Below are 17,517 nucleotides of genomic sequence, written 5' to 3'. Positions count from 1 at the left end.
GCGCAAGAGTATTTTTGGTATGGCTGCAGGACGCGAGCAAAATGTGTAGGGTGAAGAGCAAATTCCTATTTTTCTCATGTCACCTGATAGTCCAATCTTCTTTGATCGGTTAGGTGAGAGAAAAAACTAGATAAAAATTTGAATTTAAAAATGGATAAAATATATAAATTGTAAAATTGACATAATTCCTCCAATTTAAGGGTATGCTTAGATTAGATCTAGTTTTAGGAGAGGGAGAGAGGTTTTAAGGAGCACCTCCTCAAAATTTTCCACAAAAAAAACTAGCTAGTTACTTAAAAGTTTAAAAATTAAATTAAAAAAATTGCACACACGCGTTAATTATTTATCTTCTACTCCTTAAATCTCTCTCTCTCTCTCTCTCTCTCTCTCTCCGTCAGCGTCTGGAGAGAGAACGGAGCCGTCACCACCACCATCACCGCCCGCAACATCTCCGGCGAACCTTCATCAATGATCAACATCTCCGTCCTTCTCCATCTTCCGCAATTCATTTGATGCGACGATTGAACGCTCGAAATCGGGTCGATTCATCAAATCCAAACGAAATGGATCATCCAACAACAAAAAAACTCCAAATCCGTTCCACAAATCTCTTCTCTCGCACCACCACCACAAATTCACGTTGCACATCTTTCAACAACACGTTCATCGCTTTTCTCATCTTCTCATTCATCTTAATCTTCACATACTACACCGTTTTCTCTTCCTCGCCGGAAAAAACTCTCCGGTACCGGATAATCATCGACGGTGGAAGCACAGGAACTAGGGTTCATGTCTTTAAATACAAGATGAAAAACGCGTTGGATTTTGGGAAGAAGAGTTTGGTTTCTATGAGGGTGAATCCGGGTTTATCGTCGTTTGGGAATGATCCGGATGGGGCAGGGAGATCGTTGTTGGAGGTGGTGAAGTTTGCGAAAAGTCGGATCCCGAAGGAGAATTGGAGGGAAACGGAGATTCGGCTTATGGCTACTGCTGGGATGAGAATGCTTGATGTTGAAGTTCAAGAGAAGATTTTGGAGTCTTGTAGGAAGGTTTTAAGGGTTTCTGGATTTATGTTTAGGGATGATTGGGCTTCTGTTATAACAGGTTTGGATTTTTGTTTTATGGGTTTGTTTGTTTGTTTTTTTTTTACGGTGAAGCTAAGCTTTGTTTGGCAATGCATGATTTTGAGCTTATAGCTTATAAGATCATGACAGAAAAAGACTCTTTGGTAACTTTTATTTTGTCTTCTCATGAGCTTATAGCTTATTTTGATTAGCTATTTCAATTAGCTTAAACCTTTTAGCTTATCATTTTTTCTATCAGTTTTACCCCTGTCATTTCAAGTTTATAAGTTAGTTCAACTGTTAATTTTACCAAACACAGCACATTCAATCAACTAGTTCAACCGCCATAAGCTATCTTATAAGTTATTCACTCTAGCTCATTCGCTATTAGCTAGCTTATCCAATACAAGTTAGCTCATCCAGCTTATCCGCTGCAAGCTAGCTCATCTAGGCTATCTTCTACAAGAAGTTATCATTATCCACTATTTTTGCCAAACATAGCCTAAATTTACCTATTTTATGTTTTCTAAGGAATTTCTTTGTTGGGTAAAAAATTGTGCTTATCTATAAGCTAGCTTATAGCGGATAAACTAGTTGATTAAATTTGTAGCGTTTGGTAAAACTAGCAGTTGAACTAGCTTATAAATATGTATTGACATAAAAAAAAAAAGTTTAGTTATAAGCCACTTGAACTAGGTTATCGAAAAACACAATAAGCTAATAAAAATAAGCTATAAGCTCGTAAGAGCTAAAATGTTCTATAACGGATATGAAATGGGTCTCTTTTAGTCATATTAGTTTACAAGCTAGAAGCTATAAGCCCAAAGTTGTGTCTTGCCAAACTAACATTAGTAGAGTTGAGCTTTTCGAGTTTTTAATATTGAGATGTTTTGTTGAATTGGAAGGTCTTGAAATTTTGAATGTGAGATTTATTTGTTTATAAAATACTTCATTCAGCGTTGAATATAAGCAAAAGTAACTAATTTTACATTGATAAGAAATATAGTTTAATCCCTAAAAAAAATAGTTTTAAGTTCAATTAGTCTTCTTGATTTCATAACAACACAAGTGTAATTTTCTATAAAATGTCATTCATTGGAACTTGTTTTATGAGAATAAGAGTCATCAGAAACTAAATGTATATTAATTGAGCGGTATTTTAGGAATGAAACTATTTTATTAGAGTGAAAGTAGTTCAGTTTGTTTATGTTTGAGACCAATAGTACTTTTTTTCTTATATTTGAGACAAGAGGGAGTAACTGTATTGTTGGTGACTTGGTGTTTATGAAATGAGGCTTTGCTAGTTTACTTGACTGGAAGTATGATTCTCATGTTGGCATTAGTGATGAAATCTGAGTTGATATAACCAACATGTGTGTAGCATGATATACCAACAGTGTTGGTTTTGATTATTCAAGAAGGATGAGACCATTTAATTTAATATGTTGGAAGGAAGAATGTGAAAGGCAGAGAGGGAAAATGTTTTATTACAAAGTGATTGAAGAAAATATATTTGCATAAGATTCAATGGTGAAGGAGATGCTTGTGGATATCTCAAGGATTTTCAATGTAGTAGACCTAGTTGTCGACTTGTAGTATTATATCATTTCTTTCACTCTTTTTTTTTTTTTTTTCCAACCATAGTTTGGTTTGTCATGCCCATTTTCTTGGTGTCAGCAGCATCATAATATTGATGTGATGCTTGAAGATTAGTCATAGTGTCTACATTTATTGGTTATTTGTTTTCCTTAACTTTTGATTTAACTTGTGTTACTTTATTGTGGTTTTTCAGGTTCTGATGAAGGAGTGTATGCTTGGGTTGTTGCTAATCATGCTCTGGGGACTCTTGGAGGTGATCCTTCAGAGACTACTGGCATTATTGAACTTGGTGGTGCTTCTGCTCAGGTAAGACTTTTTTTTACTGATTTATTATTGTTCGAAAATTTCATTGGGAAGCTAATGTTTTAATACATAATTGCTTAGTAAAGCTAATGTTTTAGAGAATGATCCACTTATTGGGAAGCGTGATGTTAGGTATCGGGTGGTATTGAAAGAGTAACTGCTGATGCAATCATTTATTTTAATATATGGTTATTTAGGAGCAGTTTGTTCAATATGCAGTTATTTGTATTTCTTAGGAGCAGTTAGGCAGTTTATTTCCTACTATTATAAATAAGATCATTCAATCAGAACTGTGGGGAGGATTCAGGAAAATAGATTTAATAATTAGGAAGGCAGAGATTCATTGTTAGCACTTTGAAGGAGCATTTGCTCTGGAATTACAGAGGGGTTAATCTTCTGTAATATTTCTTTTAATTCAATAATACAGTTTCATCTTCTTTTTGATTACGGGTTCCTATCACATGACAAATGAATTTCTAACTTACTCTTATTTTAGGTAACCTTTGTATCAAGAGAAGCGATGCTGCCTTTGTTCTCACGCAATATTAAATTTGGGAATGTCACTTACAACCTTTACAGCCACAGCTTGCTTCATTTTGGCCTGGTGATTATTAATCTCTTTCTTGTGTTGAGTATATTCTTAAGGCTCATTAGCATGTGTGTGTATACTGATTTATTGGAATCTTAATCTTAATTTACCAATGATGTTTCATGGGAAAGAAATTGCAAACTTGTGAAACATTTATTTTTATGTTAGTTAATACTTGTAAGTGGGGATGGTAATTGTTAAAGAGTCCCACATTGGACAAAATATGGCATGAACATGTGTTTATAAGTGGGGGCAATCCTCGCCAAGGTAGCCAGGATCGAGTCCCAGCACGTAGGATCGCACGATCTTACGTGCCTCAGCTACTCCGTCGTGCTTCGACTTTGCTCCGTGTCGTTTTTGGTCGATTTCGTGGGCAGATCGAGTTTTTTTGGCCAATATTGTATAAAACACGAGATCTGGACATTAAAGTAGATTGAGAAGAAGAGAAACACGGTATAAGAGAAGATGCAATCAAGATCTGCAACTCTTGTTTTTTGTTTCTGTTGCGGAAACTCCATGGGGAAGAAGAGGACTAGGTCAAATTAGGTTAAACTTGTAGAAGGCTTATCTCTTGTTTGGGCCATAAGGCCCAAATCCGAAATACCTTACCTTTTATAAAACACTTACATTTTTAACAAAACACGTGACTTTCAAAAAGAAAAATTGCAGTACTTTTGTTCTCTCACAAAAGAAATAAAATAGTAAAATACCTTCTTCTTTTAACAAAACACGCCACCTTGCTCTGAATGCACAGGTCATGATTTTATAAATAAATAATAAATACCTTGCCTTTTATTTTAGAAAAAACAGTAGTAAATGATATAAAAAATGACAAACTATTATTAATTAACTTAGTTTGATGTTGTGATTTATAAGTTATTTTGTTTATGTATAATAATTTTCATGTTTTCGTGTGTGTATGTGTGTGAAGTTACAACTTTGCCCTTGAGTGGGTTCTTACAAACCGTGTTATGTTCCCCGACTTTACGTCCTTTCACCAGCCAATCGAACCTACTTAGGAACTCGTTCCTGACTACATTGATCCTCGCCTCACGAGCCGATTTTGTGAGGATGAGTTTGGCCCAAATTTCAACAGTAATGTTCCCAATGTTATGCTTTAATATCCTATATCCTACTACCCATATCAAAAGGTTTATAATTCTTATTGGCTTCTTTTCATTCAATGTGATTCTCCTCATGAGTCATATGGCTAATCATATCTTCTAAATTTGGAATGACACCACAGTGTTTGATACTTTCTAATTGTTATTCATTTTGCAGAATGTTGCTCATGACTCATGGAGAGAAACGCTTATATCAGGAGATTCTAACTTGGGTAATTACACACGCTGAGTTTGAAAGACCTTTAGACTTGATTACTACTCTGTATTGTTCTATTTAATTTATGGCCTATCTTTTTCATTTTTCAAGCATTTAATTAAAATTTCTTAGACAATTTATTTGTAGTTTTTCCTGTAAAAAAATATTTTAAAAAAATTAAATAATAATATGCTACTTTCCATTAAGGTTATTCTGGATAAAATACTATCCAAGCATTTTAACATAGTTTGTTCAGATGTGTAGAATTTTTCGAAGTGTGTAGTTAACATTGTTATGTACTCCCTCCGTTTCAAAATGAGTGTCGCTTTAGCAAAAAAAATTGTTTCAAAATGAATGTCACTTTCGGTTTCCAATGCAATAATAACTTTTTCTTTTCAATTGTACCCTTCAATTAATACTATGTTACACTACTTCCAAAGTATTATTTTTTCTTTAATGAAAAACAAACCAATAGTTGATTAGGATAATTTGGTAAAATTGCTATGACATTTGACTACTTTATTCCATTCCTTAATATGTGTGCAATTGGCTAAAGCGACACTCATTTTGAAACGGAGGGAGTATACATTTTAAACGACCAATGTTAGTAATTAGTTGTTAGATTAGTTTTTTTCTCCTTCGTCCGGGTTTGAACTCAAGACTTACAACTCCTTTATCCCTTAGCTCGAATCAATTGAGTTACCCGACACCCCCCTAGTTAACATTGTTATATGCCCTTGTAGAACTTTGACTTTTGAATTGAGCTACCCGACATCCCCCTAGTTAACATTGTTATATGCCCTTGTAGAACTTTGACTTTTGAATATAGTGACATTGCAACTATTATAAGTTTATTCTAGCTGGTTTTTTCCCTTTCATGATTTTGAAATTAAATTTATGTATATGAAGTACTATCTTTCTTTATATTGGCGGACAGAGTAAAACTTCTCTACTGAATGCTAAATTTGTATACATTATTTCGGCAAAATACATTGAATTGTTTGATAACTCTATGCATTCCTTTGGTTGTGCCATGTCCCGTTTATGCTTTTCATTTGTCAATCTTTTCACTTGGAGGCATGCAATATATATACATGATCTCTTCAGATGGTAAAATGATTTGGTATTGATTCTTTATTCTCCTCAGTGCAGCTTCTCAGTATATTCAGAAGGGGTTGCGCATAGATCCTTGTACTCCTGCAGGGTACTCTTATAATGTTGATTCATGGAAGTCCTCTCCTAGCTCACTAAGTGAAAAAAGTCATTATCATCCCACCGTCCAAACAAGGGGAAACTTTTCGGAGTGCAGATCTGCAGCATTGCTATTATTACAAAAGGGGAAAGGTTGTACTTTTAGTTTTACTGATTTGTATTGTTAGATTCCCTTTTAATTGAGTTGTTTGTCTTAAAGTTGGTTATTTCTTTTTCTTTTTTTGAAGAAGCTTAAAGTTGGTTATTTCATTATCACTTTTGCAGAGTCATGTTCTTATCAGCATTGCGACATAGGATCAACTTTTATACCTAAGCTTCAGGGGAAATTTTTGGCTACAGAAAATTTCTTTCACACATCAAAGGTTCTTTTTGTGCTTTATGGTTATTGGTTAATATGTTAAACTTCATTTAGTGTTGTTTTGTCTACTATTAAGAAGTATGTTTATGCATGTGCATTTATTTTAGTCTAAAGTAGATGCATTGGAAATGATATTAGTGTAGCAATAACTCTAGTATTTCTTTAACAACTAGCATGCAGCACATTCGGTTTTACTTTTGCTGTTTTGATGATTGATACACGCGCTCGACTCATAGAAGCAAAAACAAGTTATGTTTGGTATACTCAAATATAAACAAATTCCAAACTTCACCATATTTGATGTTATGTTATCATTCTCAAAATACCGTCAAATTAGTATTCTCATGAAACTGGTTCTTGTAGAAAATTGAATGAACAACAATGTATTAATGCAATAATTTTTTTGATTAGATCAAGAAAGTTAAATGAGATTAACAATATTCTTAATTAGTTTGTATTTAGTTATATTTGTTTTTCTCTTTTATGTTCATTTTTTCTTATATTTGAGTCCGGCAAGTACATCATTTGCATCGATTCCTGATTGATTCTTTGGTGCTGTGCTGTGTTAGTTTTTCGGATTGGGGCCACAGGCTTATCTGTCCAAGTTGATGACTGCTGGGCAAGAATACTGTGGAGGGGATTGGTTAAAGCTAAAGAAAAAATATGTCTCCCATGACGAGGAAGATTTACTTCGACATTGCTTCTCTTCTGCGTACATTGTTGCTCTGCTTCATGACAGTCTTGGGATTGATATGGATGATGAGAGGTATTCCCACTTATTTTTCTTTTAAGACATTTGAATATATAAAGTGCGGAAATAGATAGTCTTGGGATTGATATGGATGATGAGAGGCATTCTCACTTATTTTTCTTTTAAGATATTTGAATGCGTACAGTGCGGAAATAGATAGTATTACCTTATTAGCATTGAACATTCAGTCCCATTCATACATCAAACAACAATTTTAGGGCTAATTACAATAACTTCCTGAAGTTTGGTGAAACTACACATGCAGTGCGGGATACATTAGCCTCAGGATATGTTTGATTGTGAGAACAAAGTGGTAGAGAGAACTAGGTAAGAGAGAGTTTGAGAAAAGAGAAAGGGGTGAGAAATAGCACATTCAATGTATATTTTCTGTATAAGAGAAATAAAAGATAAAAAGGTTTTATTTTTATATTTTTTAAATCTCCTATAAAACCCTCTACCTATTCTCTCCAGTCAATTGAAACCTAACAAGAGAAAGGTGATGAATGGATGAGGGCTAAAGGCAGTTGCTGGTGCAGCTAGGTTTGTTTGAAGGGTAGAGTAATCCATGGTTGTTGTGTAGTCTCTTGCTGGGAGGGAGAGCAATGGGTGTTTCTGTCTTGCTTGTGACACTGTAGGTTAAGATTTGTTGGTTTCTTGGACGGGTTGCAAGTGGGTCAGGCTGCAGAGGAAGCTGCTCACCAAACAGGCACTCTATTGGGCAGAGGAAGGCTATTCGAGCTTGCGGGTTTGTGGCTTGGTGTTATTTTGGCCTGAAATGGCAGCATTGGAATTTGGAACCACTTCCGCAAGCTCGGTGGCCATCCCCCACTTATCCGTCGTATTAGTCCTAGATTAAGAACTTGAATAAGGAGCCTATTGTCTTGATGGAAGTTGTTGCTGTTAAGTTGTAGGCTCGATACAAATATTATTTTTGTGGTGAAATCAGTGATGGCGATTGAGTCAAGTCTCATAATCATTTTGGGTATTTTTTAATGTTGACAAATTGTTGATTCCTGTTGAGGCTTGGCTGTGTGATATCAAAAAGGATGGTGCTTCGGTTGGTTATATGGAGGTTTTAATTTGTTGCCTGAGTGGTGCAGAGTTGCTTCTTTCCATGTGGGTATGCCAAATAGATGGAAGCCTCGTCATTGGCCAGTTGTTCTGTTTTATTTATTTATTTATTTATTATATAGGCAAATGTTAGCAATGTTAGTTTCCGGGGATTGAACCTAGGACCTCCTCCTTCAACGTCCCATAGCTCACCAACCGAGCTACCTACGTGGGATGGCCATTTGTTCCGTTAGTTCAGTGGTGTGGCTTGGGGTAAAGAAATGGGAGATAAGAAGAAATGAGAAACAAAACCCATTTTAATTAAAAATTGGGGGTGATAGTGTTGGAAAAATTAGACATAGAATTATCATTAAATAATAAATTCCCCTAAAAAAATTAAATAATAAATTCAGAATAAATATTAACACAAATAAATTGACTCTAAATAAAGTGAATTGAGTATAAGAAACTTATCGATCTTAATGACTGAGGTGTGCAAAAAACACTGGGCTTAAGAGTATTTTGCCACCACGGATTAGTTATCCGGTGCAGTTGGCCTCACAGCTAGTACTCTCCAGGATACAATAGTCACTTCTTGCTAACACCACACATGAACTAGCAAGGTCTCAGAAACAACTTTTGGATGTTCAAGGGAACTTAATTCTCTTTATAATTATGAATATTCATGTGTAAATTATAAAGAGAATTAAGTTCCCTTTAGCATCCAAAAAGTTCTTTATGAGACCTTGCTAGTTCATGTGCGGTTTTAGCAAGAAGTGGCTGTTGTATCCTGGAGAGTACTAGCTGTTAGGCCAACTGCATCGGATAACTAATCCGTGGCGGAAAAATACTCCTAAGCCCAATGCTTTTTGCACGCCTCGGTCATTAAGATCGATAAGTTTCTTATACTCAGTTCACTTTATTTAGAGTCAATTTATTGGTGTTAATATTTATTCTGAATTTATTATTTAATTTTTTTAGGGGAATTTATTATCTAATGATAATTCTATGTCTAATTTTTCCAACAGATAGTTTATTCACTTTATGTAACCTATTTATTAAAAGTGCATTGTACTAGTCCTGCTTGAACTTTTAATCTCATGTTATCCATAAGAATATTTAGTGATGCTAGAGTGCATAAATTAAAAGAAGATGGTCTAGTTATATAAACAAGGTCGGTTACTCGGTATCATCTTTAAAATCCCAAACCTTGGGTAGCAAGCATAATTTGCTAAAGGCTATTTGGGTAGAAGATTTTGGAGAGGAGGGGTGGACATTTTTAAAAAAATAAAATTAATGAAGTTATTAAATGTTACTAAAAATGAATTGTGACTTAATTTTCTTTGTTATCACCTATCATGTTATTCTTTCATATTTAGAAAAATCTCAAATATATATCAAAGCCCTTCATTATCCTCTCATCCAAAATCCTCCAATCCATCCAGACATACCCTACAATTGTATGATGTCTAGAGGGATCTGGTCTTCAATATCGCTTATTGGGAATTCTCAATTCTGTTGCGACATTTATGATGACTTGACTTGGTTACCATGATTTTTTCTGCACTCCTATATCATGCATCCAAAATATGTAAATTGAAAGAGGAACTACTGCTTGCCTCTTGATGGCTTTTTTTCCCACTTAATCAGTATGCCTCTAGTTTCCTGGCTCCATTGGTAACAATCATTCTGTACCTGTCAATTTCTGGGTTGACATTGCGTACATGTTTTGTTCTTTTCTCATGTCAATTTATTTGTGTCCCTATTGGTTGAATCTTAATGGGCTAGAATCACTGTTGGTCAGGATCAAGGTTGCTAATCAGGTGGGAAGTATTCCGCTCGATTGGGCTTTGGGAGCTTTTATTATGCAAACTACAGCTGATGCAGATACACAGAACCACACCTGGTTTGCTTCCATTTTCAGTAATGAATCGCCTACTCTCCTCTCTCTGGTTGGAATTTTCGTAATATTGTTGTTTGCAGCATGGTCTATATCTAGGTGGAGGAAACCTCAATTGAAGACTATTTATGACCTTGAAAAGGGACGTTATATAACTACACGAGTTGGTAGGTAATGCTTGATAGTATATCAGATCCTGGTTCTTGGTATACATACATGGCCGTATGTTGTGATTTTGACGAAAATATTTATTCTCTCTCACTTGATGGCCATGTACGTCATATCATCAATACCGTGCTAGTGGGCCTGAGATTGTACAACACTGGACTTGGATGCAGCATGTGGAGATTGAGGAACTAGTGTAGAGTAGTAAGATTCGTTTTGTGTTTAGTCAAATCCAGCAAGTCAGGAACCTAGTGTTATGCCACTCGCTATACTGGTTACACATAACAAAAATAGGGCAAGAGGTGGAGCAAGTCAGCTTTGGGAATTCACAGGTGGAATTGCATCCTTGAACAGAAAATACCTTGTTGTGTGATCTTTTGTAATTTTTACCTTTGTACCAAAAAATGACTCAACTGATACATTTGCCAATTGCTAAAATGCAAAGAGAGCGCAGTTCCAGCATATTTATTCTTATTGGTTAAATTTAATCTGGTCTCACTTAATTATGTAAGTTCTTTATATATTTAACGGGATTTATAAATTTCAACCAATAGAAGTATGTGTTGAAAAGATTGTAATAGTGAGTAGTATGTTGCTAGCAATTTTCATTCTTTATTTCCAGCCGTGAAAAACCTGAAATCAATGATATGAAGTGAGGTCTAGTCTAAGAAACCTTTAATGTGGTCATCTGGTACTTGTTAGATGTTAAATTACAAGTGTAACAATAGTTTGTTGGACTTGTATTGTCAGAATATTTCCCTTAAAGGTGAATAAGTAGGGAATCTTGGATTTGAACCTCGGCCAATGAATATGGTATGTCCCTATCAAATGAGTTATGCTCACGAGTTGGGTTCAAATTTTAATTGAATTGGATTAGATACTATATAGCATGTCACAATAATATTTGGGAGGAGCATTCTCAATCAATACAAAAAACATAATTGTCGAAGTATATTTGTAGGCTACATATATATTGTTTCAAATTATACATGTTGGAGGGTGTGGAAAATTCCTAGTATTTATAAAAGTTGATCAAATACCTTTTAGACTACATATTTTTTTTATAAAAAAGTTCCATAAACTGCAATGTTTAATTTTGACTTTTAATAATTACGATTGCAAAATAAAATCATGATTGAAACTGGCAATGCAGAATTTCACTAAAATGTCAGCATTTTGACTGCACCATATTCATTTTAAATATGTAAACCTTATTTATTTTTCCTAATAGCCTAGTGGCTATTCAAGCCTTAATGTAAATAAGTGGGGATCTAGGATTTGAATCCTTACCCCTGCATACTGCAACATCCTCGCCAACTGAGTTATACTCAAGGGACTATAACAATCTCATTCTAAACATGAGTTTGTGTCCTTTAGTAGTAACCCCGACACTAGTTACAATCAGCACCATATTCATTTTGACCACTTATTATAAAGACTTCATGACTTATCAACATTCCTCATCAGTACTAGTCGAAAACCCTATCCAAGTATCAACCTGAAGATCAACTCATTCAAAAGTTCAATAACTAACCAACCGCTATATCTATAACCTCCTTAACAACCTTACAGATTGAATGACAAATAAGATGTTATTTTTCATAACAAGGCATCAAAGATTACAGCTTCATCAAATCTATCAACAATGTCTAGTCCAATTTAAATTTCTCAACTAAGATGTTGCCTTATTTCTCATTGTTTATATTGTCCTTTTTCCCCTTATTTATTCTTAAAAGAATCCGTTAAGAAATTAAAGAAATAACTAGATCGATTAAGTAGTAGAAGAAATTAAATGCAAGTTTGAAATAGGCTACATGAAACACCCTTTGCACAAACAGCATATAATAGCCCTCAATCACTTTTATATAACACTTACCAATTTAATAACTCTTTGCACAAACCAATGCATGAAATGCAAGTTTAACTTAATTAACAAAATTATGTTCCAAAACGGTAGTTAGACAAGAAATGTTGCATTTCCTTCTAATCCTACAAGAAAAGAATCAACTACTCCAACGTGACCATAGAATTAATAGGAAAAATTAAGAGGCTATAATTGCATGGTACCTATAATTTACTTCAAAACACAACCATTACGATAAATTTTCAAGGAAACACAATTTTGAAACAAGTCATGCAAATAGAAGCTACACAAGTCATTGCAACTCTATTTTAACATGTCCCATTTTATTTCAAGGCACTGAGTGTGTGAGTGAACATGTGAGTATATAAAACATAACATAAAGTGTATATATAAGACTTTCCTTTGTTATGAACATGCTTGAAATTTTAAGACACAACATTCAATTCCTCAAAAAAAAAGTTTAGCAATGTTGAATGTTGATGTAGTTGGAAACAAGAGAAGGAAGAGATGTGGGAGGGTTTTTAGGTTCAAGAATTTTGGGGAACAAGGGTACCCAGTTATGTTTAATAGGGCATCATTTCGTGAGAATGTGAATGGTTTACTTGAATATGCAAATTTGGAGAGTAATTTAAAAATGGGAATGCCTATGTGGTCATTTCAACTTGAATTGCATCATCATCCACCTTTGTATATCTTGTTGTTTGTGATTGAAGAATCAATTGAGGCAGCACTGAATCGTCATTGCAACCATTGTCAATATGTTGGTAATGTTAAAATTAATTTGGTTTGCATTGTAATTAGATTATACATATAATATTCATTTGTATATGGTTGAAAACAATGAACCTAATTAGTAAGTCACATGATTATTATACATGATATAATAATGAACCAAAACCAGTGTAGTTGTGAGCTTCAAACTCCATTTGCTTGGAGAAAACGTTTTCGATTTTTATCATCAATTTTTACTTTTAATTGTGAAGTTGCACTCTATTTTCACTTTGTTTACTTTTCAAATATTTGTGTAAGAAAATAGGGGGGAATTTTCTAATATAAAGAGCAAAAACTGTAAAAAATAAAAATAAAAATATTTTCTAAAAATAAAGATGCCTAGGTGAAAGTATATTGCAGACGTCGATTTATATAAGCACCAATGAGACTGTATAAATTAGATTACATAATTTAGATATGTTATTTTCTAAAATAGTTGAGCATACATCTAAATAGTCAGTGTTTGGGCTCCACAAGACTTGAAAGATTAGTCTCTATAGTTGCGATTGAAAATACCTGATTTACACATAAATAAATCCTGAGAATAAAATGGTATAAATATGTATCCATATCATATCTTTGTTATTACAAGTTTATTAAATTTTATTTCAAGATATAAATGTTAACGTGAATAGAAAAAGTTCCCCAAAGAGAATGGTGGGAATAAAATTCCTATGAAGATGAGAATAACTTCTAGTGTAACTATCTATTAACCTCCCTATTATAATAATGGTTCCCGAAAATTTAAAAATATTTGGGAGTAAAACACTCTAATATACAGGGATCCGGGGTTGGAGCTCGGATACCCCACTTATTCATCTTAAAATGTAAATTTTAACTAGTACACTACTTGATAAAAATAATATCATCCTTATATTTCAAGCAAAGTTATTTCTAGGAATAAATCTAGTCAATTTAAAACAAACACCCCCTAAATAGTGAAATATGATTTGATATATACAAATTAAATTAAATTCAACTCATTTTTTTAGATAAATCAGATTAAACTCTTATATCTCAATAAAAAAATTAAACTAAATCCTTATATCTAATACATGTTACCATGCTGGTTGATCACTTTTAATCTTGATCTTAATTACATCAAATTGACTGGAATTCAGGCTGGGGCAACCATTTCATTTGCAATAAGAAGTATCATTTCCTATTACCTTCAAAGGAGACACTAAGTAGCTGCACAAGTTGTGAAAGCTGCTGTGATTCAAATGGTACAATGAATATTAGGGGTAAGTCCAACAAATTAATAGAATTAGAGGGACATATGATGCATGGTGTATTTCACTCTAATGGATTTGGGCATTTGCTATGTGTCAATGGATTGGAAACTGGTTCCAATTTGGGTGGTAACCAAATCATGGAGTTTTGGAATCGTTTGTGCAATGGATTGCAAGCAAGGTTAGTTCATTCCACACATTTTGTGATGATACTGTAAATTTCACTACTTAGATACTAAATTAATTGTGAAACTTGCTTGAAGAAGACAAACACCATTTAATTAATTTCAACATGATTCACGCTTTCTTTTCTCTTTGTTGTATTCTTTTCATGGGATTATAGTTAAACTATTTTAACATAATATGCTTATGTTTTTTGTAAAAAAAAATAATATGCTTGGTATGATATTGCATATGTCAAAATCATGGCGTTTCACTGTGATTTCTTAAAAGAACACTTTGTAGTTTCTGTAAAATCACAATAGATTATCGTGATTCTGACATATCCACCGTGATACCAAACATACAATGTATATAAAGTAAACATTTTTGGATAATGGATATTCATGTATAATTTGCCGAATACATACTACCTATAGTATAGGATGAAAGTGTCTTTTTGTCCTTTCGTACAAAAAATAATATTTTTTGTTCTTGTAAATATAACATTTTCATTTGGGTTAATGAGGTAAATGGTCCCTATAAATACCCACAATTTCGATTTTAGTCTCTATAGAAAAAATCACTCTTTAATCCTTAAAAAAAATATGTCAACATATTTATTCCCGGTGTTAAATGTTAATAACGGTGAGTGACGTGACAGTGACACGTGGTAGCGACTCAATGCACACTATTGAGATGGTTCACTTTCCTTTTTGTTTTTTTTAACTCTTTGGATCTTAAGGGAAGAGAACTCTAACACTAATAATCCGGAGTTCGGTTTGAAAGGAAGTAAAGTCTGATAAACAATTATTCCACTCATGAATCCAACTCGGTTAATTTTTTAAATGATCACCATCTCTGGTTTATATTATTTTTTATATCCCCAAGAACGGTCCATGACTTTACATCTTTACAACTTTTACTTTACTAATATGCCAAGAAATTGTGAAACATTTTGGACAAATAAATTATAAAAAAAACAATTGTGTAAATTAAAGAAAAAGTGTCATGCAAAGATCGGAAAAAAGTAAACAAAGACTAATTGATTAATTTGTATCAAACATTATAGGAAAGTGAGTTTGAATGACACGTCACAAAAAAGAGGCATGGAACTAAGACTTGTGAATGGAATAGCATACAGTGAGCCATGGTTTGGTCGTTGGGGGTACAAATTTGGTCGAGGATGTTTTGGTGTAACACAATCAATGTACCAAAAAGCCATAGAAGCAATAAGAAGCATGCCACTATACTTACTCACACACCACATTGCAAATTCCAATCATGAAATCCCATTAATCTTCCAAAGGTACCAAACACTTTCTGATCACTCTCTTGTCACCCTTGGGGACTTATTTCACTACATGTTAGAGCTCAAGTCACGGCTTCCCCGTGAAACATGCATTGGTTCCTTCAGCACAAGCGCCTTAGTCGAAACAAATTGTCGTTGGTCTCCTAAAAGGATCGAAATGGCAACACGGGTCATTGTCGAGGCCTTAAAAAGAACTGAATTCAGATGGATTTCAAGACAAGAAGTGAGAGATGCCGCACGCGCTTATATCGGAGACACTGGTTTGTTGGATTTTGTTTTGAAGTCACTAGGTAACCACGTCGTTGGAAACTACTTGGTTCGTCGAAGCTTGAATCCGGTTACAAAAGTGTTGGAGTATTGTTTAGAAGACATTTCTAATGTTTACCCTTGCCATGAAGGGTTGGTTATGAGTAGTAGTAGTAGTAGTAGTAATAATAAAGTTAAGGACAAGTACAAGATTACAAGGGGGCAACTTATGAAGGACATGATTTGTTTGTATAAGTATATACTTATTGACACAAAACCAAGTATAGGGGCAGAATTTCTTTCAGCTATACCATTGGCAGCTAGGATAATTCTTGACACTAGATATCTTATCAAAGACTATGGAGAGGTTCCTTTGCATGTTGAGTTAGGATCAAAAGAAAAATGCAATCTTTATTGTACAATTTTGTTAAGGAATGTTAACAATGTAGGCCATAATCATGAGTATTATTTGACCAAGGATATTCCAATGCCACCTTATGAATGTATCACATTGAAAAGTTGTGCTACAATTAATGACTTAAAGCTAGAAGTTGAAAGGAATTTTAGGGAAATCTATTGGGGGTTAAGGAGTTTTGTGGTGCAACCAAATGGGAATTTGATGAATGCAAAAGGGAATGAAATGGTTTTTGGGATGATTGAAGTGGGTGGAAAACTTGTACTTGAAGGTTGGCATGGTGGTGAAATTGGAATCAATATGGTTGAGCAAATATGTGAAAGGGATCCAAAGAAGGGAATTGTGGAGTGCATTTGTGGAACTAAAGAAGATGATGGTGAGAGAATGGTGTCTTGTGATATTTGTGAAATTCGGCAACATACTAGATGTGTTAGAATTCCAAATGATGAAGAAGTTCCTCATATTTTTCTATGCAAAAGGTGTGAGCAAGAAATTGTTCTTTTCCCTTCTTTGCCATAACTATATGAAGTTATTGATTTCTTTGTTGATGTTTAGTCAATAAATCTCTTGTTCTAATTGATTGAACCTTATTCCTTTCATAGTTTTCTGGCATAATGTTGTTATGCTGGTTTAGTTTCAAAGATGCCTAATGAGATATTTTTTTTTAGTTACATTGATTTTTATGTAAATTTGATCTAATTTTTGGTTTAATTAATAAAATACTCCTATTTCAATTTATGGAATCTATAAAGTGGACGGTATAGTTTAGGGAGAACTTTCTTCACATTTCGGAAAAACTAACTACGTGTGTTTAAAAAAAAAAAGGCTTAATTACTCTTTTGGTACCTTAACTTATTTTTTGGTTTCGTTTTGGTCCCTTAAGTTATTAACGTTACAATTTGGTCCCTTAACTTACTTTTTGATTTCGTTTTGGTCCCTTAACTATTAAAAGTTTCGTTTTGGTCCCTTAACTTATTTTTTTGTTTCGATTTGGTCCCTTAACTTATTTTTTGGTTTCGTTTTGGCCCCTTAACTTATTTTTTGGTTTCGTTTTGGTCCCTTAACTCTAATACATTCATCCTAACGTAAAGGACCAAAGTGGTTGACGGAGGAAGAGTTAAGGGACCAAAACGAAACCAAAAAATAAGTTAAGGCACCAAAACGAAACCAAAAAATAAGTTAAGGGAGCAAAACGAAACTTTTAATA

The 17,517-nt window shown here is 33.9% G+C and overlaps 2 protein-coding genes across 2 annotated transcripts; both read left to right on the top strand.

Moving 5' to 3' along the window:
- Positions 1-325: 325 nt before the first annotated feature.
- On the top strand, positions 326-10,983 carry LOC146921504 (putative apyrase 6). Its single transcript, XM_085714898.1, has 8 exons — positions 326-1,104; positions 2,857-2,969; positions 3,463-3,570; positions 4,837-4,891; positions 6,028-6,219; positions 6,352-6,449; positions 7,015-7,211; positions 10,051-10,983. The coding sequence occupies exons 1-8, from the start codon at positions 513-515 to the stop codon at positions 10,319-10,321; spliced, it is 1,626 nt and encodes a 541-aa protein (XP_085571024.1). The 5' UTR covers positions 326-512; the 3' UTR covers positions 10,322-10,983.
- Positions 10,984-12,600: 1,617 nt separating this feature from the next.
- Positions 12,601-16,958, top strand: MS1 (RING/FYVE/PHD zinc finger superfamily protein). Its single transcript, XM_085714896.1, has 3 exons — positions 12,601-12,939; positions 14,068-14,359; positions 15,410-16,958. The coding sequence occupies exons 1-3, from the start codon at positions 12,642-12,644 to the stop codon at positions 16,827-16,829; spliced, it is 2,010 nt and encodes a 669-aa protein (XP_085571022.1). The 5' UTR covers positions 12,601-12,641; the 3' UTR covers positions 16,830-16,958.
- The last annotated feature ends 559 nt before the right edge of the window (positions 16,959-17,517 follow it).

The sequence above is a fragment of the Medicago sativa genome, chromosome 5 (assembly GCF_051527215.1).
Source record: "Medicago sativa cultivar Bolivia chromosome 5, Bolivia_mono, whole genome shotgun sequence".
NCBI lineage: Eukaryota > Viridiplantae > Streptophyta > Magnoliopsida > Fabales > Fabaceae > Medicago > Medicago sativa.
The sequence above is the reverse complement of the archived record's forward strand: the minus strand, read 5'-3'. Positions and strand labels throughout refer to the sequence as shown.

Bases quoted from the DNA above. Each gene is read 5' to 3' on its own strand.
- LOC146921504 (XM_085714898.1), top strand. From the start codon at position 513: ATGCGACGATTGAACGCTCGAAATCGGGTCGATTCATCAAATCCAAAC. The intron at 6,450-7,014 runs GTTCTTTTTGTG...GTGCTGTGTTAG, and splicing joins ATTTCTTTCACACATCAAAG to TTTTTCGGATTGGGGCCACA. The intron at 7,212-10,050 runs GTATTCCCACTT...ACTGTTGGTCAG, and splicing joins ATTGATATGGATGATGAGAG to GATCAAGGTTGCTAATCAGG.
- MS1 (XM_085714896.1), top strand. From the start codon at position 12,642: ATGTTGAATGTTGATGTAGTTGGAAACAAGAGAAGGAAGAGATGTGGG. The intron at 12,940-14,067 runs GTAATGTTAAAA...ACTGGAATTCAG, and splicing joins CAACCATTGTCAATATGTTG to GCTGGGGCAACCATTTCATT. The intron at 14,360-15,409 runs GTTAGTTCATTC...CAAACATTATAG, and splicing joins TGCAATGGATTGCAAGCAAG to GAAAGTGAGTTTGAATGACA.